Below are 27,840 nucleotides of genomic sequence, written 5' to 3'. Positions count from 1 at the left end.
ATCGGTTATAAAGGGAGTCCAAAAGTACCAGCGCTATCCAATTTTGATCCTTGTTTCATTTATTCCATTAAAGAAAGGTCACAATATGCTTGGGTGAGAAAGCAATCATCCAGTTAAATTCCGTAAATGTCTCTGCTCTTTCCAACTACCATAACTGAACCAAATGCTGTTATAATTAGTGACCCATGTCTCACACCTTCAGCTCAGAAATATCTTAGGATTTTTTTTTTTAGCATGAACAGTTCATGTCAGGTTCGGCTACATCATTTCTGGTTAAGATATGAACTCAGCTGTGGAAAACACTGAAACCTGTAGACTTGCTTTCACGTTTGGAATTGTCGTTCTTCTGCACGTCCCACTGGAAGATCAGCTTCAGCTGACAGGAAGGTGGATGGATATTTTTGTAAATGTTTGTTATAAAGCAATATTGAAGCTTCCTTAAGGGGTGGAAAGCCATTTGGGTCCTGCGGTAGGAAAAGATTCCCAAACAACAATACTGCCTTCATGTTTGATAGTTAATACAAGGTTCTAATTATGAGTTTCTACCAGCCCAAACACCACAGCCTGAAGACTTTCGTTTTTGGCTCATCTGCCAATAAAACTTTCCTCCAGAAATCTGCAAGGTCTGACTGTACATTAGAACTGACTGGAACCATTAGAAATAGTTTGGTGAGCTCCAGTTTGATCGGTATCAATTACATTTCAATGAGGTCTTCAGAAGTATCTTTTGGGTGGGCAATGGGTGCCTGTGGAATCTGTGGTGACACCAGTGACAAGGGGACCCTATGGGAGATTCATACAGCACATAAAAATCATTTAATGAAATAGCCACACAACCATACAACTACACACAGCACTCTTGTTGTATCTTGTAGAAAATCGCCACTTCTGAAGCATGCTGAGAAGAAATGGATTCAGACATTTTTCCCATATCACATTTATTACTGATACAAATAAAAAAAAATTTAAAAGACTGTTACCTTATTACCAAGATTGAGGTAATATGTTTAGAAAACATTTACAGAAATCAATATGAAGTTCAGGAACGGCAAGAAGGTGGGGAGAAAGTTGCTAAATTAAGTTAACAGGAGGAAGGATTACCAGTTCTGGCAGAACAGAGACAGAATAATAGTAAGATCACACACCAAGGAGAAGAGCAAAGAGCTAATCGGGCCATAGGTGGGATGTCATGCTTTTTATGAGGAATAACAACTCTTCCACTCCAAGTGTGTGTGTGCTTTGAGCTCTGAAATGCACTCTCCTCCCAAAGTCCAATGTGTTGCCCCTCCAAGGGACATTGCTGAGCAAACAGACATCTTAAGATAGAAAACAGAGGTCCAATTGTTAAACATTCTGCAAAATCAGACATCCATGGGCTGATAGCAGCCATTGAATGAAACATCTTCACAGCTGCCAGCAAAATCTTTCATAGAGAGCCTCTGTTTTTGGAGAGGGAAGAATGTACCATTTTGCAACCAGGCAAGGTGGACACTAATTACAAGAGGATGAACATGGCACAATGTTTCTGAGGCTGGGAACCATGTTCGTGATTACATAACAACAATTAAAACTGCTACTGAAGTTAATTACCATACTAATGCTCTTAGTAGTTAAGGAACAATCACAAAAGAAGCAGCGGCTGCATGAAATACAGCATGTGTGGGTCTGTGGAACAAATCTATACTCTTTCAACTCCATTTAACGAGTATCCAGAATGGTCATCTAGATTAATACTTTCGAGCACTCACCGGTTTTAATTTTACAATTCATATGGCAAGTCCTTTGAATTAGCATATAAACACTCTGACCTTAAAAACAAAATTCCTTTAGCTTTCTAATTAATACGTTTGCAGGTTGCATTCATCATTACTTTCCTTTTTTCTGAACCAGAGCGTATGTTAACATTCTACAAGATATGTAAGCACAGAGTAAGCACACAATCCTCTCTAAGCAAGGCTGTAATTATACACCAGAGGTGTGTGTGGGGGGGGGGGGGGAGTAACTAGAGCTTTAAATGGGAATGAATGAATCCAACAGATACTATTTCAGCAGCTATTGTTGGCTACGCAAACAGATTTGCAATTCTTGTAGAATTGTACTCATTTGCATCAGCAAGACTAGTCTGGCAGCTGGCTGTTTTAGGTTTCAAGGCTTCCAAAAGGCATGCTTCAAATACTAATGAAGCAAGTGCTGGAGAGTTTAAATAACCTTTAGCAAATTTACCAATAGGGAAACATGTGGATGTGTCTGCAATGAATTATTGCCACAGCAGGCTGTGCTCTGTTAGGAGGGTAAACACCCCGTCTGTGCTGCAGTAACGCCTAAGATTTCACTTGGGCATTCATAGAGCAGACCAGTGGAGAAGAGCACAGGAAGGAAAGGACCGATGTAGCCACTTCTCCAGGAAGCTCTTGGCAGAAAAGATGCCACTCTTCAAAAGATATTTGTCGAGGATGAAAAGAAGCAAATGAGGTGCAATCATGTGCATCTCCGGGAGAAACAAACCTGAGGACTCAAAGGAGGGCCAGCCTTTGGGTTGAGTTGAGGAGAGCCTGCTCTGCCCTCTTCCTTCCCACCTTCGATGCTCAGAAGTGTACGTTCTAGCTTAATGTCTTTCAATGCCCTAAAAAAGAGGAGTCTGTCCATAACCATGTGAGCTAGCAGAATGAACTCATGTTAAAATAGCTGCCTCCCTCTGTCAGGGCAGCACCTCTCGCTGAGAAAAGATAGGGAAAAGGGTTCAGCCAGTTCACCAGCTGGCTTTTCACGAAATGTCAGGCACCCAGCTACTGCACTGCACTCCTTAGGCCTTCCTTAATGCTGGGCTGTAACGGAGGAAAGGCTCAGGAGAGCAGAAGCAGAAGAGGGGTGGGGGGGGTAGAGGTGTACTTAAACTTTGCGAAAATCTCACTGGCAAAAGCTTTGGGACAGACTTCTAATGCATTACAAATATATCAACAGGAAGTTAAATAAATTCTCAGCCATACAACCACTGATTGATTCTTCCTTTGCAAAACAGCCCTTTACATTTCCAAGTGAAGATCTGTGCAAGCGTATGTATAAAAAACTATGGCTATTAAGATTAGACACACTCTTTCGGTTCCAATTCAAAACAAAACCAGAATATTTAAATGCACACAGCTACTTTTACTATCTATAAAAAGACCTTCCATTTGTGTGTTTGTTTTTGCAAGTGTCACTGATGATGAGGATGCTGTATTGCAGAGGACTGCCATAGACAAGGGTCCAGCCGTCTCATCAACTGGCTTTCGTAGGCAGCGGCACTACCTGGAAATCATGGAGCTGGACTGAGACTGCCCGGAGGAAGTTGTAGCAGCACTGAGCTGAGAAAATCCACTGTGACTTGATTCAAGGCTGCTCATCGATCCCCTGTGGAAAGATGGGCTCAAGGTAAGCATAGGACACCTTCATGAGCTGTATGCAAAAGCAATAGGGGGGCGGGGGCGGGGGGAGAGATGCCAAATGGAATTGGCAGTGATAGGCTGAATGTATAAGTACGGATCATGGAGGTTTTTTTCCATTAGTTTTAGCTTCTACAACTTCCTGGCCAACCTGAGGAACCATATGGCATACAGCAGTTGGAGAAGGGCTGGTTTATATAGTCAGTTAGCCAAGGAACCAGAACGAATCATCCATGTATACTTCCCAAACCAACTTCCAACTATTACAATAATCAGCCAGATTTTTTTTGTAAGAATAAAAGGTGCTAGGTTGCCATGTATCTTTATAGCTAACACCACTGGGGGAAAAAAAACTATTCCATAATATCTTGTTTAAGAACCTACAGTAAGAAAATAAATTGTTCTTCAGGAACCATCTGCAGTGACTGACCCCCTACTAACAATGAAGAAAAGAGTAATTATCTTCCAATTCCAACTTCTTATTCAATAAACTAAGAAAAAATAAGTTTTCTCTAACAAATAAATATGTAGTGTATAGAATCCAGAAAAAAATCCTTAAATTGATTCAGATTACAAATGATTAATCTGAGTCAATTTAAGGAATCGTATGGATTTTATATACTAAAAAATGTTCACATGTACAATTACCACTTATAACCAAAAACCAAACTGATTTGAAGAGACAAAATACCAATACCTGCACTCATTTTATAGTGAATAGCATCAAAAAGAGATTTGTCATAAATTCATTTATAAAAATATTTGGCTTGCTATTTTCTTTCTCTTCAAATCAATAAGCAAAGGTTGCCATTGTTTGATGCAACTTGCCAGTCTAAGAAATTTTTTTGGAACCATGCAATGTTTGATCTTTTAAATGTTAAAAAAGATCAGTAAAGCCATTTACATAGTCCATGATTATTGTAGTTTTTGAGACCTGCACATAAGTTTTAATGATAACAATTTGCCCCTTATCTCTCATCTAAAAGACGATCTAACTTTTTTCCTTTGTCTCTATCAAACCAATGTTTGTTAATATTAGTCAAGTGTACTTATTGTTTAGAGGGCAGTGAATAATATATTAGCTACCCCTAGAGATGATCGATTTGTCCTATAAGACAAAAACAGTCAAAATCATTTTCCAACTTCGTATAAAATGCTATTTTTTTGTGAAACCAATCAACCAAGGCAAGAAAAGTTTAAAATATGCATTTTTGCTATGGAGTCCAGCAATGTGAAGAATGGAGATAAGAGAGAGGGGCCATAAACAACAGATGAATTGCTTTTAACCAAAAGTGGGGTCTGAAAGCTCACAGGCATAGTACCTTTAAGTATCATCTTGATGACTCTAAAGTCTCTAGAAAACCCAGGTTATGGAAATGCTACGGTTCCTGTACTACTCTGGGTAGTTTTTGACTGCTTGCATTAAAGGCTTAGCAAGCCAGAAGACATTTTCTCATATATATTTTTAAAGGCTGGCATTTGCAACATTACAGTTAACTTTACCTGAAATCTTCTGACCCAATGACTTCTGTGTAGTACATCACTTTGCACTTGTGAGATGAGACTTGTAGGGATGCCAGTACGTCATCAACACGAGGCAGGCTGGTGGTAGCGCAGGCAGGCATACTGTGGAACTTCCACTGGAGAATGTAGAAGCCAGGCCATCTGGTCACATGAGACCCCTTAAAAAGCAAGAGCAGAGGAAAATCAGGGCTAATAACCATCCATTTGGATATAATGTAGCGCACTTCATCAATCGGCAGTTGTAGGTTGACTCTTCCTTTCATGCTCAGCTGACTTGATCAATTCAGAGAAGCTGGCAGGCAAAAACGTAAGAACGTAAGAAACATAGTTCCATTAAGCACAATTCAGTTTTCTTGAGTTTATGGTTATTGATATATATATATATATATATAAAAATAAGGATTAATTGGCAAGTACGGCATACGTAATACCTAGTACCACATCTTGACTTGATGGTAAGACTCAATATTTAGACCAGTGCATATAGAATCACAAAGTTGTAATGAATTAGGTAGCCCCCCCATCCTGCAGATAGAGTTATACATGGTTTTGAACATACTAATTTGTTACTATCCTATGATTTGTATATCACCCTTTTAAAATGCAGAGAAGTAATTTTCAGGGATTCCAAAATGTGGATATTTCCCTTAAAAAACAGCTATATCCCAGAAGAAGGTTGCAAAATTTTAAGGAGGGATAGAAGATTGAAAGGCGCATCCCCCCGCAGAGTTTCCTTATTGTTTTACAATTGATTTGTGAAGTGCATGTCTGATTAAAATATCACTCTCCCCTTGCCCTGAAAGAGCAATTCCTTTAAGGTTGAGTTGGTGAGGACCTCTAATTTGAATGTTGAATTAGCATCCTAGCTTACAGAACACTGAAATGAGTCATTGGCCAAATGTTCTAGTGTGAAGCAGAAGGCAAAATAGGTTTAGTAGGAGAAACCAAACTCAAACTATTTGAGAAGGACTTAAGACTCTTGAGAAGGACTTAAGATCTCTTCTCCTCCTATAGCCATATTAAGGGAACCCATTCTGGATGCGAAAACACACCAAGTCCTCACTTTCTAAGGATTTCACACTGCTACAATGATACATGAGGAATTGTATTAAGACTGGCTAATGACATAATCACAAAGAAGCAACACAAGAATGCTGTCTTGGGTATTCAGAACGTGCTTGCATTAAAAAGCCTGTCCTGATAAATCCTAAAAGCATTTAGCTAGGAATCAAAATGGAGCTTGTGTTTAGAGACGTGTTCTCACCTGCACGCTTTCCCCTTCCTTGCAGATGAGCGGTGATTCCACCATACTGTAGTCTCGCCCCAGCTGCCAGGCTTTATCTATCAACTGTACATTATTGCCACCAGGGGAGGTAATACTATGTGCCCCTACCAAAGAGTCTTTTTTGGGAGGCTGAGGGGCTCTCTTGGAGTGATAGATGTTGAAAACAATATCACCTTTACAAACGTCAAAATCCCAGGTGATCACAGAGGCAGCTTCCACAATCTGAATGTAAATCTGAAAAGAAGAGCAAGTGGATATATTAGAAACTCAAGTCATGGCAGATATCTCTACCGGCCAAGGCTCCCCTCTCAGTCTTCTCTCAATAAGAATTGTGCCGTGTCTGGTTTGAAGCCTGCTCTTTGTATCAGTACCAATAAAGGAGAATATTTGTAGCTAAGGGTTGAAATGAAGGGTCCTTGGTGCTGAGCTTGTTCTTTTGCAAACGTTTCATTACTCAAACTAGGTAACATCATCAGTGCTGTAAGGAGTGGGGTTTGCTCTGTTTCTATTCTAGCAGCTTGCTCTGTCAGTATTGATAGGGAATGGTTGGGCGGTCAACTGTTAGCTTATTTGACATTCCTTGACTGGGCTATTGTTTATTTGATTGTTGGTCTGATGTTAATCTTGGAGCTAAACTATGCTTATCTGAGTGCTGGTGGAGTGTGCTTGGGTCTTTTTGTTCCCTTTTTTAAATTAATTATCGCTTGTTAATTATCTCTTTTGCATAGTATGTAGATATTGTTTATGTCTATGTGTCTATTGGTGGCTAATTTATCAGAGTGCCAGGCTTCTTGAAATTCCCTGGTGTTTTTAGACTTGGCTTGGTTTAGGATGGTCAGAGTTTCCAATGGAAACTATGGTTAAGTCTGTCCACAGTTACAGTACCATCTATCAGAAATCAAGTTGAAGAATTCATCTAGCTACAACATCCATTAATTGTGTCACACGAACCCTTTGCAGGTGTTATGGCTTAATTAGCTGATTAGAGTGGGACACTTTGAGCCTAGAATATTGCACCTTTTCACAATATTCTAATTTTCTGAGATTGTGGATTTGGGGTTTTCATGAGCTGTAAGCCATAATCATCACAATTATGACAAATCACGGCTTGAACTATCTTGCTGTGCATGTAATGAGTCTATCTCATATATTAGTTTCACCTTTTAAGTTGCATGACTGAGATAAATGAACATTTGCACGATACTCTAATTTTTCGAGTTTCACCCGTAGCATTTCAGTTTTGAAATCAAGAATATCACTTGAATTAGTTCTCAAAATAAAAATTGCTTCCAAAAATCCTCTCCACATACCTGTTTGATTATCTTTGCCATAGGCTGCCCAGCTAGATAGTAGGCCCTAAGGAAAGCTGAACCTGGTTAGTACTCAGGGGACAGCCTACCCGAAAACAGAAAAACTAGGGGCTAGACTAGGAAGTTAAAAAAAGTGCCTGAAAATATCCATGGTAAACCATTTCCTTAACATTTCTAAGAAAACAACTTGGACTTATTCATGAAGCCATGAGGAATTGACTTCTATTTGAAGATTATTTTTAGCAAACACTACAGGGAAAGGAGAAAAATAAATGATTCACCTCATGGGGAGCTCCTTTGAAGATACTTGCAGACTGATAAATAGTTTCTGTCCACAATTTTATGTCTTCGTTTTCCAGTTCTTCTGCTGTCCGGTACAAAGATTTGGGAACCAGCCCACCTTCTGGAACTTCACACTAAAGAAATTTAAATAAAGTGTGGAGAGAAAAGAGTTAGTAAAATGGATCTGTTTCTGCTCCAACTGAAAACATCTCAGAAAGAACATTCCACAGCCAACTTGAAATAGTGAGAGGTAAACAGATTAATGAATAAAACCACTGTGTGTGACTGGAAATGACCCCATTTTTCTCACTGTAGTTTATGTCTGCCCTCACAACATACTTCTCAAGACAGACACGGGTGAGGGACAGACTGAGGGTTAATTGGTCTGAAACTGTCTTCACTGTAAGACAAGATGAATTCAAAAACTAGCTTTTCAGCAGTAAAAGAACAGCATTTATGTTGTTATACACAAATGAATACTGTACATGGCAGGATTCATTATTATCAATGGTATATATTACAGCATATATTTTAAAGATAAATGGCATGGTTCTATCATAGGGTCTGGGGATCCTGCAGATGTGGGGGTATCCAAATGTGTAGATGGCTATATTATCTGTGAGTGGTAATTGCCACTCTCCTATGCTTTTACACTTTTGATTTATTGTGATTTTGATTGATTGATTGATTTTTTTATTCATGTAAATAAGATGGGGACTATATTAAAACAAAGCAAAACATTTTCTTGAAGCACTGAGTGTGAGGTTTTGAGGTTGTGTGGACAATGTGACAACAGACTTTGTAGGCAGCCATCCTGAAGTTGTCTCCAAGAGTAAACAGCTCCAGGCTAACCTGAAGCCCTTTCTAGACAGCACCTCAGAAAAACAAGTGGCATGGCAAAGAATGTTTCACACCACTCAACTGTCCCAGTGCTTGCCAACAGCTGAGAGAGAAAAAATTCTCTTCAGAAAAATTCTTGTTGTGTCACTTGGCCCTCCCTGATTCCTAGTACCTGACAGAGGAAAGCATTACACAAGAATGCATTTTCTCATGCTGCTTTCCTCATCCCAATTCCTTGATTCATTAAAGGGACTTAGTGGCACAAAAACATGAATCTTGCTGGAGGCCCAGAAAACCTTTGGGAGTGATCTGGAAAAACACTGAGAAGAGTCTTCTCCATATGAAGTCCCTTGGGGTTAATTAACTCGAGTAAAAGCTATGAGACTGCCTACAATACGTGCTGAAGGGCCCCAGAGCAGAGGTGTGTGCCAAAGGACCGTTAAGCTGGGTGGCTTCCACAAAAGCCTTTGAGAAATTCCAAAATGTCCCAGCCTAGAAACACTTGACTTCACTTGAATCCAAAGGGATTCAAACCCACCCAAATTGCTTTGCTAAGTTGAATGGGATGATCCCTTCAGCAAATTGTGCCACTTATGGCTTCTAGAGAATTGTGTCTCAAATGGCTTCTTTGAAATGAATCTAGGACTCTTTGCACAGGCCTAATCCTGGGTTTTGCACTAGCACAGAGAACAAATTATTACAGGTCATTGAGCTTGATTGTCAAACAAAGTGACTTTTCTACCTACCATACATTCTCCACCAAGAAAATCGGGAATAATTTCTTTGTCAATGTAATCCAACAGCCCACCAGGACCCTGGTAATCATTGCCAGCATAAATCAGGAATTTCTTTCGAGTGTTGTCATCAATGAAAGGGCTAACCTACAAACAAAATACTAAAGTAGTAACATTCCCAAGACATCAGATGAACTCAAGAGAAACACATTATTCCAATGGCCACTTAGGTCTATGCTCTAGCTGGATTTCTACTTATGGCTCCAAAAATCAAGCAACTATAAATATCAAGCTTTCCAATCTTGCCTATTCCAAAGTACACACTGACCCCAATTTACAAAACACCAATTCCCAGAGAACCAACTTAAGAACCTACCAGTGTCCAAAGGACTGGAAACACTCTGGGAGCTCGGAGAATTAGAAGACGTCCTAGCGTTTCTGGATAATTAGCTTCTACCACCTCAATGATCCTCAGCAAGGCCTTGACACCAGGTCTCCATAGGTGGCGCATGTTCAAGCCCTCCAGATCCACCAAGCAAGTCCAAGAGCTGTGTTTTCCCAAAATGAAACATAATCAGCATGTTCAACTTAAATCAATCAAGCAATTATTTGATTGTGACATAATGCAAATATACCATACTATATCAGATGTTTTTACTCCTCACTTAAAATTCTGGTAGGTCGAAAAGTTTTAAATCATAACCGTAATACCTGAAATATTTGTTAGTGAGAGAGAAAGAGAATTTACCCTCCCCCCCTCTTTCAAATCCAGATGCTTATAATTCCTTCAATCCTTCCAACTCTTTCAATTTTTGTCTTTAATTGCATTGTTCACTCATGAAAAGCAAGCATTCCCAATTTCACTGATCCACCTTTTTGGCCTTTCAATATTTTTATTGATTTGTTTACAGCCCATCCCATTTTTTTTCATCCATCCTGGTTTTAAAATATTGTATATATGGAATTCCCAAACAGCCTTCTCTTCACACTGGTTCAATATAATTAGTTGAGCTACAGTAGATGGTATCTATTTTCTTACTGCTTTGGGGATTACCATCACTTCCCATTCCCACCTGCATTTATCTGGATCTATTCTTAGCTTTTATTCTGAAGTATCTGACACTATTGTTTAATGATTAAACTTCAGCAGAGAGGGTGGGATGCCAGAATCTTGCAGAATCAAGTCTGGCTATCTGTGTCATATTACATACATGACTACTGGAATTGTGCCGAAGTGTTCCATTTGTTAATCTAGGACTTGATCAAAACACTGTACAGCAAAACTTCATTTCAATTAGCATAAACATGTAAGTTTAGTGAAACAGACTCATGGGACTTCAAGAAAGTTTCTTTACCTAATAGGCCTTCCAAATACTTTTGTATTTTCTTTACACCTCCTCAGTCCTTCTTCATTTATAGATAAAACCTGCACATTAATTAAAAAAAGAAAGATGGGAATGTTGAATTACGTTGCTTTAAAATGACCATGTATAAAATTTCAGACACAGAGTTACTTTGGGTTCAATTTTGATTTTTGTTAAGAAATTTAAAAATAAAATAAAATGAAAGTCAGCATTTTTTGTGCGTAGTATCTGAACTATGAAGTAATTTGAATATCTAGTTTTGAGGAATCAATATGTGCATACATTTTAAAATGTAAAATTATACCTCTTACAATTTAAAAATGAATTGCATATATCAAAAGGCATTACTTTATATTTACTGAGCCCTTCAAAGAATGTTTAAAAAGAAATTAATATGATTTATGCTGATGACGTAAGAAATGTGAAAGTTCATACAATCTGGTCTTGTTCATCTACAGCTTTGTTTGGATTTCAAATTACTATATATGTTAAGTCAATTTTGGGAAGAAATATTAGCATTTGTTATCTCATTGAGAGCTTGGCACTTTGAAGGCCGGATCTTGGAAAAAGTGGTAATTTTTATGAAATTGGAAAAACAACTTCTCTCTTACTTATATTCAGAGGCAGGGAGGCTCTGTCCTGATATCTGAGGATTAACACTTCATTCTCCTATTCAGAAGTGAGTAATCTGTAGTAGCCCCAGCTTAGCTGGCCAATAGTGAGAGATGCCATACCTCAAGAGCAAAAAGCTGCCCATATGTTTGTTCTTTGCACAACAGACAGAAAAAGCATGTTGCTATTCTACTAAAAGAGATATCAAAATGAACAGATTGTCAATGGCGTTCTAGAGTGCTCCCCGCTGTAATGTAACTTTTCCCAGCTGACAATACCCTGCAGATATTTTGGACATGGTTAATAGGAGAAACCTAAGTGAGGAACATCCAGTTATGCTAATTGATACAGGGTAAGTGAAATGGGGATGTAACATTCCCTAGAGAAATCATCTGCAAATTGTATCTGAGGCACTTACATAGCGAAGCAGGGCTTCTTCTCCAAGAGCTCGCACCAAACCTTTGGTATCCATCTGGCCTAGCCTCAACACATACAGCGGACGTCCATCTGAAGCAAAAGAATAATAATGGTGACATCCAAGTTATCTTCTGATAAACCAAGAAATGGTTAGAAGCCTTCTGTATTGGATTCTGTATAAACTGGAATGATCAATACTTGCTTATTAATCTAATTTCCAACAAACATTTAGGCTGCATAAATAAAGATGATACAGAAATAAAGATGATGATAAAGATTTAACTGTCATTAAATAAATGGCCAATGACTTTTGACCCCTTGTTTAATAGCTGTTCAAAGTTATGAGGGCCTCAGAAAGGGCGCTTTACAGCTCATACAGCACTTCCAGCCACTATAAAATGTCATACCGCCCCCATGGTCACATGACTGCATTTTGGATGCTTGGCAACTAGCTTGCATTTACAACTGGTTACCAATTTACCCATGATCATGTGATCACCGTTTGCAATCTTCTCTGCCAGAAAGCCAATTCTGGTCATAAGTTAAGGATTGCCTATATAGGAACTGCTGGCTTGAAAACATTCTTAATATTATTTTCCTTTTTATTTCATTATTTCAATTTCTATGGCCGCCCACTTACATATCACTCATCAACTTTATTGTATTATTGTAAGTATTATAATCAGAAGAGCCAATGGGAATGAAAAAAAAAACCCCATTATGATAAAGATTATTTCCCCCTAGATGAACAGGACAACCATGAGTCAAAGACAGACTGAGATGTTATCAATGAAAGTTAGAAGATACTGGCCTAACTATAGTGACTCTTCACAGTCGTGCCAGGACACCTTCCCAATGGGTATTTATTTTTGTTAGAATTTGAGGCCCCTTGATTCCAAAATGATTTTGCGTGGCTTAACATTTTAAAACTAATCATGATATAAAGGAAAATAAATTAGTGCCCAAACAAAGCCACATAAAAATAATATACCCCCCACCCACCAATCAGCAGGGAGTCCCCAACCCGAAGCCTGGGAACAGAGGATTTTCAGAGGCTTCTGGAAGGACAGGAATCATAATATGGGGAACCCAAAGGTGCTTTTTTCAAAAGGCAACTGGACTTTGTTTTTTCTTGAAGATGTTTTGTTTCTCATCCACGAAGCTTTTCAGTTCACCGCAGAATTGAAGAAGCTTCTTGGATGAGAAGCAAAATGTCTTCATGGAAAATCAAAGTCCAATTTGGACAGCACCTTTTGGACAACCATGACCCGGACGACTGGTAACTTCCATAGACATAGTATGGGGATGCTGTTCCAGAGAATGTATGCTTCAATTAACTGAAGGAACCTGGAGCGTACCCACTCTGCCGGATCATAGTGAATGGGCAGAAACTACTGGGAACATGCAGTCCCTCAAATAACCAGACCCTATGCCCAGAAAGGCTATAGAAGTCATGGCCAGCATCTTGAATGACATCCAGACATCAACTGGCAACTAATACAGATTGTAAAACAGCGATGACACATGGCAGTAACATGAGATACCCATTACAGCCTATGCAGCTGAACTCTGGACCAGGTTTGAATGGCCTTCAAAGGTACAATTTGATTTGATCCCAAGGCAGCATTTTGGCCAGCCACTGCTATAGGCTGTGTTCATTAAATTCCCAAATGGTGCATGATTGAAAACCCAGCAGAAATCTGAAGTTGCAGATTGTTAATGTATTTTTTATATTGTCTGTTTTGTCTATTTTGTCTATGTATATTTATGTATCTATTGTCTATGTATATTTTATATTACCTTGCATTTACCACTTAAGAGTTGGCAACAACCGAAAGAGCTTACATGCCAAATGAATAAAGCCAAGACTTCTCACTTTCTAATTGGATGCCTTCCACTGCCTAGATACCTTTATCTTTATGTGTTACCTTCTACTCCAAAAAAGTATCGTAAACACTTTGACAATCAGTTTTACGTACTTTAAGCAAGTCTCATTTGACGCTCTTTAGCAGACCACGCTGACAGCATTTCAGAAGACCCAAGACTTCCCCCTATAAAACGTTTGCATTGCTGTTACTGTACCTTTGTCATGATGGTGCCAACCACCTGCATAATAATCCTGCAGTACTTGAGGAGGGTTCCAGGTCTCCAGGATGTAGTCCACCTGATGCTGTTTGCGCCATGTTAAAGACTGGCACATGATTTCTCTGGCCTTATCAATGTTGAAATCTCTGGCACGCAAGAATCTTAAGATGTGTTCATCTTTGGGGATCTATAAATGTAGCAATCAATAAGAATTTTCAAAAGTATATATAATAACGTCATAGTCCCTTTCTGTACTTAAGCCCTATCCCTTCTCCATAAGAAAGCTGCCATTTCTTTCATTCATTAATTCCACAGAAAAATAGAACAATCAGACAAGAAATTTAAAAGAATATTTGGAGAACACCTAAAAGCTTTGATGAGGAATATAGAGAACAGAAGTAAACTGTGATATTACACACATATAAAATCAAATCAAGACTACATAAAAAAGGTAAAGGCTCCCCTCACACATATGTGCTAGTTGTTCCCCACTCTAGGGGGTGGTGCTCATCTCCGTTTCAAAGCTGAAGAGCCAGTGCTGTCTGAAGACGTCTCCTTGGTCATGTGGCCAGCATGACTAAAAGCCAAAGGCGCATGGAATGCTGTTACCTTCCCACCAAAGATGGTTCCTATTTTTCTACTTGCATTTTTACATGCTTTCGAACTGCTAGGTTAGCAGAAGTTGGGACAAGTAACGGGAACTCATTCCATTACGCAGCGCTAGGGATTTGAACCATCGAACTGCCGACCTTTCTGATCGACAAGCTCAGCATCTTAGCCCAGTGGTTCTCAAACTGTGGGTCGGGACCCCTTTGGGGGTCGAACGACCCTTTCACAGGGGTCGCCTAAGACCAAAGGAAAACACATATTTTCGATGGTCTTAGGAACCGAGACACCAATTTTATGGTTGGGGGTCACCACAACATGAGGAACTGTATTAAAGGGTCGCCGCATTGGGAAAGTTGAGAGCCACTGTGCCACCGCGTCCCTCAAGCTTACATACAAAGTAATATTTATTTATAACCCACCTTGACTATATTTACAAAAAAAACTCATGGTGACAAACATATCTAACACACCTCCTCCTATTTTCCCCATAACAATAACTCTGTGAGATAGTGTGACTAGCCCAAGATGACTTTCATGGCTAAGATGGCACTTGAACTCAGTGGTCTCCTGCTCTTCAGCCTCGTGCCTTGAACAATGCCTATATATTTTAGTAATAATACAGTAAGAGTCTATCCTATAACTTAAATAATTATTTGATAAAGCATAGCATCGAAGAAGGAAAAACCAAGTAACTGGAGTTAATAAATGATAATATAAATATGGCATAATTTTTGTTCAGTCTAACTAGCCTTTTCTAACAGTCGGTTCCTGATGTGCTCTATGGCTGACGTATGCTAAAAAATTCCCCAGTGGCTCTCTTACCCCTCTCCCTTTAACAGGAACGACATGCTGCTGCTTTTAAATTCAAACACAACACTGTCAGGGTTGGGATATTATAGGGCAGTGATGGTTAAACCTTTTTCCCATCGCGTGGCAAAAGCGGGGGGAGCGCAGGAGGGTTGTGCGCGGGCCTGCCCACCCCCCTAATTCTATGTGCGCGACCCCTACCTTCGGCCCACGATGGACCTTTTTTTCACCCTCCCCAGGCTCCAGAGGCTTTCTAGGAGCCTGGGGAGGGTGAACCCCCCCCCCGCCCCCGGAAGCCCTCCAGAGGGTGAAAAATAACACTACAGGCAACCCGGAAGCTTGGGAAGGGATTTTAGGTTTGCTTGTAGGGCTGTTTTTCGCCTTTAGGAGGCTTCCCAAAAATGAAGGACAGTCAGCTGGCAAGTGCGTATATGCACACTGGAGCTGACAGGGCAACACCTTCCGTGCTCTAACAAATGGCTCCACGTGCCACCTATGTTAGCCATCACAGTTATAGAGGTTAGGGTGGGCAGAGATCCACTCAAATTGCAATGCTTAAATTTATAGTGTTAACAGCCCATTTGGTCCTTCCCCTCCCAACCTTCTCTAACCCTCTGCCAATAATGTTGTCTAATTTCTGCCCCACACCAAAAGAGAACACGTTTTAGGTTCATCCTAAAAAAAATGTTAAGTTTTGGTCTTGCACAAATCATTTGAAATTGATCCATACACAACAGTTCATGAACAGAATGTTTTGTATGTCCTTATTTAGGGGGGGGGGAACCTAGAAATCCACGGACGAAAAGATGCCTTGCAGCAGAATGGAGAAGGTTGGACAGGAAATATAAGAACATAGTCCAGGAATTTTTCTACCGTAGTACTAGAAGATCATAAAAACATCACAAGGAGGTGGTCTTGGAGAAGGGAGAATCACCAGTTCTGAAATAGATTTAGGAATCTAAATTCTGCACCATGGGAAACTAAAGATTAGAATTTTCTACTCTATAAATAAATACATAAACAATTTTGCACTTTGTTTTCCTTCCTCTCGACACTGACATTCTTGTACATCATGCACTTTTTGGATGGACAGGAAGCAAAAGAGAGACACATCCTCTTACTTTGCCTTTGTGTGTTTCCTGGAGCCACTGCCGAAGTCTGATGAGGCAGCTTTCCTGAAGTGGGGTCAAGTCGCCCAGATACCTCTTGATATAATCTGCATCCAATTTGTCTGGAAAATGTAAATAAAATTATTTTCATTGTCCATACTTCCAGTGGAAACCCTCATTTGCAAACCAAACTGTTTGAAATGTTCAATTATTTACATAAGTTAGCCGGTAGTAGTTCTGATAGATATTTTCAACAGTTCTACAGTTCCTTGTAACCTCTGCACTGCTAACTACCTTCAACACCTACCATCAGAATCCCAAGTTGATTAAAAAAAATCCCACAACTATGTATCTACTTGATATTCTTGAAAAAAGATATAACTGTACAACTGCTCGCTTGCATTTTTTGTCCTGGATAAATTAATTAATTTGATTTTTTTCCTTGTATCCTTAAAATCCAGCTGAGATTATGATGACAATCATAAAATAGTTATAAAAGAGGATGGGAGAAACCACATACCATCAGGGGTTCCAGCCGCAAGTTCTGATGCATTGTTGCACGTGTTGATTTCCTTGGTGTTCAGTCCTTCTTTGACAGCAGTTTCTGGTATGTTGACTGGAGGGGATAGCGACCGTCTAAAGTGAGCTGTGCCGTGTTCAAATGCAAACTTAGCAGGGGGAGTCCAACGAGGAATAAATGTTACACCTTCTTCTTCTAGCTGCTTCAAGTAGTACTCTATTATCTCTTTGCCCTTTCAAAACAAGACAGTCCTTAAATCAATGCATTGTAGGCACACATGGCTGGTGTGTGTGCGTGAGAGAGAGAGAGACAGGCAGACAGACAGAGAAAGAAGAACCCACATAATTAGTTCCTGATTGAAGAAAAAGAAATCTGCTGCAATTGCAGGAACTTCGTGTTATGTTGGAGACTTCAGTTCAGCATTACAAAGCCTCAAGTAGGAACTCAAGACGAGAAAAACAATTATATTCCCATGACTTTCAATACAAAAAGAAGAAATGAAAAATATGTCCTCTAGATCTTTTTGTTCAAAAACAGACATAACTATCTTTTGAATCCTGAAGATCATTCCAGGTCATGGGTAACTTCAATCCTTCTAAATATAAATCGTAAAGAATACTATTTTTAGTGGCTTAGTGTTGAAGGACCAACTTCTTCTAAATTGGTTTATATTTCAGCAGAACATGATCGCCAATATTTTTGTATTCATTCATTCCTGTTATTGGACAATTATCTCTGACAAGATCAAACAGTAGGAACTGATGATGATACTTCTGGATGACCAGAGTCCGCCATACGCAAGTTCCTCTCTTGCCAATATAATAGAGTAAAACATGCCTCTAATAGAAGATGGGAGCAAACACAGACTATGAAGTCATACAAGATCAGTAAGGAGCTGAAAATTGTTCCCAGCCTTCAGGAAACCACAGCATTATTTGCATATAAAACTTAAAAGATTACCTTTTTAATATTGCTAGTGTATTGCTTCATAGCAATCTTTTCTACTGTGCTTTCAAAGCCAAAGAAAGATTTAATATCAAGACTTGCAGACTGCTCAAAACATGTCCAGTCTTCATTGTCTGGGTGCACCTGGAGATTTAAGAAATAAAAATAGCCACAAGGTGTAAGAAAACCTTAATCCAGTAGCACAGGGCAATTATTTGTTAAGAATTGGACAGTGCATTTTCCTTTTCTTCACTTACAACTTTTTTCTCACCAACATTAAAGAATGCCCAATAAGCCTAATATTTGTGTACCTACGGAATTCTTTTACTAAATATGTTGTTTGAAAAATATTCTTCTCTTAAATCTTAAAAATTGTGGAGCCAATAATTTCTTTGAATGTAAATTATTGGATCCAATAATTTGGAGAAAACCTACAAATTCAAATCTTGTGAATTGTGTTTTCCTCAAATGAGAATTGCCAACCAAAATGACACATTCTGAGTATCACAGAACCATTTACATCACAACTTGTTTTAAAGTGATCAGGAAAATGTGTTGGGTGTATTCTTCTTGTTCCTAAACTCCACTCAGGAACTACGTTCTCATCACTATGCTTTCAGAAAAGTAAGCAAGAACATCTCTTCAAATAAGTCTGCAAAGTCAAATCAATAACAATGCTATTTGGGTTAACTGTGCTTTTAATTGTTTCTAATTTTGTGCCCTTGGCACCCTAGACAGGAAAAACAGAACCATAAATAATTGAAACCATAAATAACGAAGAATGCTTAGCTAGAAATGCCCAGTTCTTAGAAAGACCGTAATGTAAAATTGAAGCCTACCCTTACTCACCGTATATGAGCATTTTTCATTAATGACAACTCTGTTTGAGAAAGTTTCGTTGTAGGCCTCTATGTGTAAAGTGCGGTCTCTTCTATTCAAGGAGTTCTTTTGGACAAAGTAAATATAATCTACCCCTGCAATCTGAGAAGGAGAACAGAGATGAATTTAAGAAGCAGCCCAAGAGACGGTGATTTGGACAAAGAACCTGACGAGGTGTTACCTTTTTCAGGAGCCGTGGAGCATCCACATCCAATTTACAACGTCTTTCAGTCACATGGATTGCCCGGTCGTCACTCTTGAATTCACTCGCGATATCACTGCCTACAAACATGGGGATGAGAGGGCAAGTGGGAAACCTTTTCTCATACGCCTGTAAGAAAAGGAGAATATAAACATCAACCTCTGTCACAAGACTCTCAAGGCAGCATTTCACATACTTGTTAACTAATCACAGATGTCCTCTTCATTTTAATATATGGCTGAATTCTATTATACACTAAAATGCTAGCTTGTATTTCTCACATACTGTATTTTTCAGAGTATAAGACACACCGGAGTATAAGAAGCACCAAGGTTTTGAAGAGGCAAATTTTTAAAAGTTTTTGCACTCTGCAAACTTCCCCAAAATGCCCCGTTTTTCGCAAAAATGGGCCAGTTTCCCCTCCCAAAAAGGCATGAATAGCCTTTAGGGGGCTTGCAGAGTGCTCCCTGGGGGGTTGGGACCCCTGAACATGAGCAAAAACGGGCCTAATTTTTGCCAAAAAAAATTGCATGCATAGCCTTTAGGAGGCTTATAGAGTACTCCAGGGGGAGGGGGGCAAAATTGAGCAAAAACCACCAGTTTTTCACTCATTTCTGCCTTCCTCGGCCCCCAGGAGCTCTCTGAAAGCCTTTCACAGGCTCTGCACGACCATTTTGCAAGGGGGGGCAGGGTTTTGGGAGGCAAAAAATGCTGTTTTCAGTGTATAAGACGCACTCAGATTTTCAGCATCTTTTTTGAGGGAAAAAGGTACATCTTATGCTCCGAAAAATATGATATCTAACAAGAGCAGTGTGTGGCACTGGAGGAGCATCTTTCGTCTTTCCAAATTACTTCCGCCAAGCCTAATAAAGATACCAAAAGCTCATTCTTTCCATACTGGTTGTCCCCAAGCATATCTATACAAATTCAACTGAGATCTGGGACCATTTCCCAGCCTGTATTCATGCCAAAGTACATACTTAGTGGAGTAGTCCTCCACTTATGACGACAATTGGGACCTCAGTGACAGCAATCCCTGCAGTCCTGGTTGCCATCATTAACATGGTTATTAGGTAAGACAGCTTCCTGCAGTCAAAGTTACTGGGGAAGCTGATAAAAGTTGCAAGTTCCAGGCTGGCAAGTGGCTGCTGCCAGATGTGCGTGAGGCATGCTACAGGGGTGGGGGGGAACGAGGGTGAGGTATGGGTTGGATGCAAAAGGTTATATGAGAGAAGTTGGGGAGGGTGTATGAGAGGGTTTGTGTGAGCATATTCATTCATAAACCACTTTCTTGTATCAAATCAGATTCTTGTATGAGATCCTTGCATTTACCGATTCCCACACATTTGACACTGAAACCACCCATTAAGATGATCTGTCTGTGCATATGCATGTATTAATTGTATCATGCTTTTAACTTCTTAGAATTTCTCTATTATGCCCTCATTTTTATTTACTATAGGGGCATAAACTTGAGTTGTTAATATTGACATGATATGCTGATAATTGTAAGATCATGATTCAATCCAGTTTCAGAGTAAACTTTAAGATATTCCAGCATAACTTATATCACTATTTTCAGGGGAAAAAGTTTTCAATTTATTGTATCAAATTATCCAGATACTTTCCAACACATTCACTTATTCCTAGGCTATGAATTTGTAATTTCTCCATCTCTCAGGGGGCATTCAGGAGCTTTTCTGCTGTGAATAAAATTGTAAGATTCCTGGCAAATCTTCGCATCCCCTGAAAACCTATAAAAGTCGGCCAGGGACTCAGTTTTTTATAGCCTTTTGAAGTTATTCCTCCACTGTACGAAAATTATCAAACTAATATTCTTTTCTTCTGACAGAAAGCTGGACATTAATAAAAGGTTATTTCCTTTTCTGCCTCTAAACATTTTAGTTTCAGTGTGAAGGAACACAGTCTTTTACCTTGAATGTAGATTTAACACCCTAAGAAAATATGGTGTACATAAATATGAATTCTAAGAATCCATTCAGGCACAATAGTGAATCAAACTTTAGAAATCCACCTCTAGTGCTAAAGATTAGAAAGGTACCTCCAAGGTGGAATATATGAATAGTAGTATGTGGTTTTAGAATTCAACATAAATCTGAAGTAGCCATTTTTGCTAATGGCTTAGAAATAATAGGGAAACTGAGAAATAAATTCAGAAACATCTGACCCATGAAAGAAACTGTAGACACCTAGGTTTTTTGTTTAACTGATTTCAGCTATTATAGTAACTGAGAATCTTGAACATCCCTTATACCCTCCCCAAAATATACACCCTGCGCAGGAAAACAAAAACTAATGTAAAAATTCATCCCAAATTCACAAAATCTGCCCCACCAAGTGCATCTATCCTTGCTTTTTTTTTTTTTTTTTTTGACTTCTTGGTGGCTTTCGATACCATCAACCATAGTATCTTTTTGGGCTGACTTAGGGAGTTGGGGCAGTCATCTAAATTTGATGATGGATGGATGGATGGATGGATGGACAACATTTGAAGGTGTCTGTTTGCTTAACACCAAATTCTGCAATGTAGGTCTTTTATAGGTAGGTTTAACCTTCATTGTTATTAAACCTTTAAAAATGCAGTGTGTTAATACCCTGTGCAACCAGCCATGTTTCGAATGCTTTCATAAAGAAGATAACTAGGCAGGTACTTTTAATTTAATTTTAAAATGCTCAGCACGTATGCATCTTCAACAGAGTTGCGTGAAGCCAGCTGCAGTGGCATTTTATTTTCCAAGAACAGTTTTCTGGCATTATGTGTATGACAAAGTCTGGCATCAGCTGCAACTGAACAAAGCCTTCAGATATTATTTCCCACATACCAGCTTACAAATCTTAACTCAAACCATAAGTATGCAGTTGCTTAGCAACCACAAGATTTGCAATAAGCTATTTTTTTCAGCCAGAGATTTAAGCATTCAGTTTCCTTCCCTGTGACATTTCATGATACATTTGCATTAATTTTAAAGATTTTATATAAGATTCTAGTGATATCCCAAAGTGTGCCTGCATAAATTACTCTAGATCAGTGGTGGGCAACCTTTTTTTTCAACCGAGCCAAATCTCGCCAAAACCACGATTGAAATTTATTTTGAGAGCCACACTTTTAAAACCGAAAATACATAGGATGGTACACTGTTTTTAGTTTCAATAAACTCTGGCATTTGAAGCACGCAAGTCTTAAAGCTGTCAAGTTACAAGATCCTTGCATCCCTAACCCTTTAGGAAAAAAACCCCAAGGGGTCTTCAAACCTGACAGCTTGAAGACTTGTGGACTTCAACTCCCAGAATTCTGAGAATTGAAGTCTACCAAGGGCATCAATCATATTAGCCCAGGCAGGGATCTGCAAAATTGGCTCTTAAGACTGGTGGACTTCAACTCCCAGAATTCTTAGAATTGAAGTTCACCAGTCTTAAAACAGCCACCTTTGCAGACCTCTGTGTTAGCCCAAAGCCTGGCGCTGGGCGAGCCTTGCTCCCCCATTGGTGGAGCCCCAAGAAGCGAGGAGGGAGAAAAAGAGACGGAGGCAAGGAGCTTCTCCCCCCCCCCCGCAAAAATCTAACCGGGGAGCCGGGCGGGCAGTAGCAAATTAGCCGATCACGCCGCGTGATCGGCTAATTTGCTACTGCCCGCCTGGCTCCCCGGTTAGATTTTTGCTGGGAGGAGGCGGGGGGAAGCTCCTTAGCCTCCGTTTCTTTTTCTGCCTCCTCGCTTCTCGTCCCCGCCTGACTTCAGGATCCTCCCTAATCATTGTGGGTCGAAAAGAAAAAAGGGAAAGAGGCGCTTGTTTTGAAGTGCCCTAGAGGAGGGAGGGGAGCGGGCGCCCGGCACACAGAAGAGCCACATTAAAGTGTGTAAAGAGCCGCATGTGGCTCGCGAGCCGCGGCTTGCCGACCACTGCTCTAGATGTATTAAAAGAATAAGTGATTATCCATCACACAGCCAGAGCAACCTAAACAGTGTGCTAACAGCCAAAGCAGTGCTAATGTCAGCATGAGAGGAGTATTTCAAAGATCAGTTTTATAAAATCGATGCTATATTGGGAAATGTTAAAGCGATCAAAAAGATAGTGTTAATGGTGCTCTCTTCCGTTATGCTGGCGCTACAGCTTTCTAAAAATACTACAGGATATGAAAGCCACCTGCTCTCTCCTTTAAAACAGATGTCTGCCCAGAAACCACATGGGAGCTTGAACACATATAAATATTGCTAAGTGCCACTCACAGGAGAGTAGTGTCAATTATTTTTATTTGACAATATAGGTACTCCAAGACAATTAATATATCAATATTGTACTTCTTGGCCACAAAAGGTTGTATCCATTAATTATGCAGACCAGTTTAAAGTTACCAAGAATTTCCTCTGACAAATGAATAGCAGAAATCCTATAAAACGCCCAGGGATATGGTTGTACCATTTCCATATCATATTCTATGAACCACAGTAATCATATTAGAAATATACAAATATTATGGGCATACTGACATTATCAGAAGTGTATCAAAAGGGTTTGGCAATCTAAAATATAATGCTATTTTTAAATAAAAATATATCTTCCTCCTTGATAGCTTTTCTTCCTTCTAGATAAGTTAAATTCCTGTTTTATAAATTAAGCACTCCACTAAATGCAGAAATTAACTCTTTTGACTCTGGAAGCATATTGACTAGTTCCACACTTGCCTCATTACAATAATGTCTATCCCTTCACCTAATTATCTCAGTTGTTCTCAACCTGCAACGTCATTACAGGTGGTCCATGAAGACTTGAAAATGATTTAAACCTTGAATTACATCTTGGAGGGTCCGTTGGTCATGGTCCGAGGCCGCAAATTTTTTTCAAAGGGGATTCAGGGTGAAGAAGAGTTTGAGAACCACTGATCTAACTTATGCCTCCAATGTGAACAGAGCACCATTCATGATTCAGGAAGATAAGTATCTTGTCTTTATTACAGCTACTACTTAGAAAAACCAATCTTAATTAATCCTAGACGTCTTTTCCCTCCCTCAACTTTTCTTCCTCACAATTCAAATTATCAATTGATCCACTGTTGTGTTATTGTTATGTTTTGCCTACAATATTGATTACAAATAACTGCTATTTTTAAGACAAGGTTTTCAGATCTTGTTCAAGAGCATACAAGTATCTGTCGTTTATACTGTTGGCAACCACTTAAAACTACTAGAAAATCATGATTGTAGCTCCTAGTAGCAAAATGCATCATCATAAGAGTAGTTCACACCTTGAATCCAATTCAAAATTGCATATAATCTTGGTTGCAGTATGGATAAGAACATTAAAAGTTAAATTGGACTCCTCTCATACAGCATCATCACAACAGGAGTCTTGTGCAGATAACTAAGTTATAAATGGCCAATCGAAAACTGCATAATGGCTTACAAAGAAATTTTGTTAGAAAATATTCTTAAATATTTTTGGTGAAGTAGACTGGCTTAAGACATCAAAATATATGGCATTTCCTGTAAGAGGCTGGTAACAAAATTAACTAAAGAGATTCATGTAAAAATAAACCAATGCTGAATACTTCACACATATTTCCTTATGAAATGTGCATAAATATCTTCTCATGCTACCATTCTTTGGGTAACCCATTCCAAAAGCCTGGAAGTACTGTATTAACAAATGAAAAAAATCGGGGGGGGGGGGGGGACCATTCACACTCCGTTCTACTCCTTTCAACAAAAAGGAACATTTTACAAACTTGAGAAATGTATAACCAAAACACAAATAGTACTCTAAACTAGACAATCTAACTTCAAGATTGTCAAGCAAAACTATGTAAGTAATAAAATAAAACATACTAAATGAACAATTCAAAATTCACTCTTGGGACTGAAGGAAGAAAATGTACTAGCAGAGCTACATACGTTCTTGAAGTTAGTCCAAGATTGATGTCACTCACATTTCCTATCACATAGAGAAACACAATACGTTTTGGAAAAGAAAATAATTCCACCAGGAAGCTCATTACTTATTGTGATATTGTGGCTCAAACATCTCTAAATGCTCTGACACTTATTCCCGTCTTGCGAGATTCAGGAAATTTAAGAATATGGCAAACAGATCCTTTTAATCATTCAGGGCTCACATATACTCCAGTATTACTACAGCAAGAGCATGATAACACCTCTGCCTGTTGTTGCAGTCAAATCACAATTTGCATCAAGAAGGGCCATGATGTTTAAGACAGCTTGAAAATGGTTGCCTCATTAATTCATCTGCTTCTATAACCTGCTTACAATCTATGTGAAAGTTCTGAGATTTGGGATTTGGATTCTCAAAACTCTCAGTTGCTTCCTTGTATGAAACATTTCTCCTTTTCACATTTGATATGATGGTGAATATTTTCTAGCAGGAGGCGGTCAAACATGTTAGTCCTAATAGGTGTGCCACATCAATACTGTTAATTCTTCTAAAAATGTTTTACCCACAGCTGCAGATGAAGACATCTTTGTAACACAGCTGATATCCCATAAACTCATAACCCATACAGTTAATTGCCGCTCCCATTATTTCCCAGGATATTTTCATCCATTAATCAAAGAATGTAAATGTTACTACGTTTCCTACATTCAATTACTATAAGGTAATATTTCTTTATTGTACTACTGCTTAGAGATCTTCAAATTATGGCTTAATGAATATTAATCAGTGACATGACATTTTAACAAATTAGAACAAAAGTGCCCTGCAAGATGGCAAAAATAAAGAAGCTCTAAAATGTACAGAAGAACAAATTCAATGGGAATAGATTCCTACGTCAGTTCCATGATCTGAGAAATAAATGCTCTCTTCTTTCAGTTCATTAATTATTTTAACAGATCTATACATCTAATAAAATGAACCCTGCTTAATATTTGGATGGGGAACCATCCAGAAAGCCCAGGTTAGATTAGGAAGCTGAAAAAGAGAAAGCAATGAGAAAATATTTCCACCTTATTGCTAAGAAAGTTGTATTAAAGTGTTCCATGTAAATCATCATGAATTGGGCATTAATTGAAGATGTTGCTTACATAATGCAGGTAGTATTTGGGACCAGTAAGTCTTGATGAGACATTTATAACCTTATTCCAGAAACCAGTAATGAAGGCTGCAAATGGCAATCACATGGCTGTGGGATGCTGCAACGTTGTAACTGCGAATTGGTTGCAAAGTGCTTGAATCATGAGGACATGTCTGCGGGGGGGGGGGGGGCACTCAAATGGCTACAACTACAAGTATGAATTTTGCAGTAGCTGCCTGAAAGAAATAGATATCAAAAGGTGGAACACGAAGATATTGTAGATCATGGGTGTCAAACTCGCTGCATCACATTGCCGTCATGTGACATTTCGCGATGTTATTCCCATTCGCAGAGCTGGGGTGGGCATGGCTTACAGGTGACACATCTGGCCCATGGGCCACCAGTTTGACACTCCTGTTGTAGACAAAAGAGCATCCAGCTTTTTGTCTGCTTTCTCTTTTATCTATTGGAATAGCTAGATGAAAGATGTTTTAACAATAGACAAGACATTGCAATATTGCAAAGTTACTTGTATTTAGTAGAAAAATTCACTACACAAGGGCACTACATTATTCATAAACGTCACCAGAGAGACATTTAAGACCTGAGGCTCTATTCTGGAATTGAATAATGACAATATAATTGCCAGGAAGCATAGGTGAATATTTCCCCTCACTAAAGGCTTGGTTACTATGGCCTCCTTTCAGCATAATATGCATGTATAAATTAATTGCTATCCTGCCTGTTTTTCCACTTGACATTCAGGACAAATTAACAAACAGTTCAAATTCATAAAAAACAATTAAACCAATTTACTACCATCAGTTGTATACATGTCTTAATTGGAAGGCCTACAGAATACTAAATATCAGCACTAAACCCAGGAGGAATAAAAACCCGTCTAAGTTCCTTTCCTTGTCTGCATATTAAAACATTTTGACATAGTTAATGATAATGCATAGATGCATCCACAGACACTTAAAAAAAAATAAACCAGTTAAAAGTTAAATTACAGTTTAAGCCTTGAGTACAATGCCACAATGACCTCCTTTTAAATATATATATATATATATATATATATATATATATATATATATATATATATATATATATATATATATATATATATATATATATATATATATATATATATATATATATATATATATATATATATATATATATATATATATATATATATATATATATATATATATATATATATATATATATATATATATATATATATATATATATATATATATATATATATATAATAAGAGTTCAGACAGCATTATAGACTTATGAGTTGGGGATGACTTTCAGTGGGGTATCATCAGAGGCAGTTTCTTCTAATTTTGTTTGCAGGAGAAAACAAACTTTCAAACAGCTCAGTCGATTTTGACAGATGGTGCTGATGGACTGGAAGTGGCTAAGATAGAGAGGTTTACTCTCCTTCCGAAGAGAGATGGCAGTGAAGATCTTGTTGCTTATACCTTCAGCTATCCCATGAACCAGGAATGTGGTACAGGTATGTCTGTGTCTTGGGGGGGGGGGTTGTTATTGCTGAGTGACTGGGACAAGATAGTTGGAGAACCAGATCAGCCAACTGGTTAAGATGGCTGTCTCAACTGAGTGTTATCTGGGGTACTTTGACCTGGGAGAGGGATTCCAGAAGATGGAGAGATGTGCCAGGAACAAAGGAGTAGACAATAATATCATGGAAGTGATGGGCAGCGGAAGTGGTATAACGGGGCAGGAAGCTCTTGAAAAGGCAGTCTTGATACTTAAAACTAATTCTGCCCAAATATTCTATCACCGGATCCTTCAGTGGCCCACATTGCTGGGTA

The 27,840-nt window shown here is 38.8% G+C and overlaps 1 protein-coding gene across 1 annotated transcript in view; it reads right to left on the bottom strand.

The window, feature by feature from the left end:
* Positions 1 to 921: 921 nt before the first annotated feature.
* The window catches only part of SEC14L1 (SEC14 like lipid binding 1), a 36,437-nt gene continuing 9,518 nt past the window's right edge, over positions 922 to 27,840 (bottom strand). The window contains exons 3-16 of the mRNA XM_081938036.1: positions 18,926 to 19,075; positions 18,715 to 18,846; positions 17,881 to 18,009; positions 16,921 to 17,152; positions 16,413 to 16,522; positions 13,873 to 14,062; positions 11,792 to 11,880; positions 10,753 to 10,823; positions 9,774 to 9,945; positions 9,410 to 9,544; positions 7,823 to 7,957; positions 6,211 to 6,465; positions 4,926 to 5,104; positions 922 to 3,390 (exon numbers count right to left, since the gene is read on the bottom strand). Of these exons, the coding sequence (XP_081794162.1) occupies positions 3,285 to 3,390; positions 4,926 to 5,104; positions 6,211 to 6,465; positions 7,823 to 7,957; positions 9,410 to 9,544; positions 9,774 to 9,945; positions 10,753 to 10,823; positions 11,792 to 11,880; positions 13,873 to 14,062; positions 16,413 to 16,522; positions 16,921 to 17,152; positions 17,881 to 18,009; positions 18,715 to 18,846; positions 18,926 to 19,075 (2,085 nt within the window). The 3' untranslated portion in view covers positions 922 to 3,284. The remainder of the gene's footprint in view (positions 3,391 to 4,925; positions 5,105 to 6,210; positions 6,466 to 7,822; positions 7,958 to 9,409; positions 9,545 to 9,773; positions 9,946 to 10,752; positions 10,824 to 11,791; positions 11,881 to 13,872; positions 14,063 to 16,412; positions 16,523 to 16,920; positions 17,153 to 17,880; positions 18,010 to 18,714; positions 18,847 to 18,925; positions 19,076 to 27,840) is intronic.

Source organism: Natrix helvetica (assembly GCF_964273705.1).
Source record: "Natrix helvetica genome assembly, chromosome: 1".
In the NCBI taxonomy this organism is placed as follows: Eukaryota; Metazoa; Chordata; class Lepidosauria; order Squamata; family Natricidae; genus Natrix; species Natrix helvetica.
The sequence above is the reverse complement of the archived record's forward strand: the minus strand, read 5'-3'. Positions and strand labels throughout refer to the sequence as shown.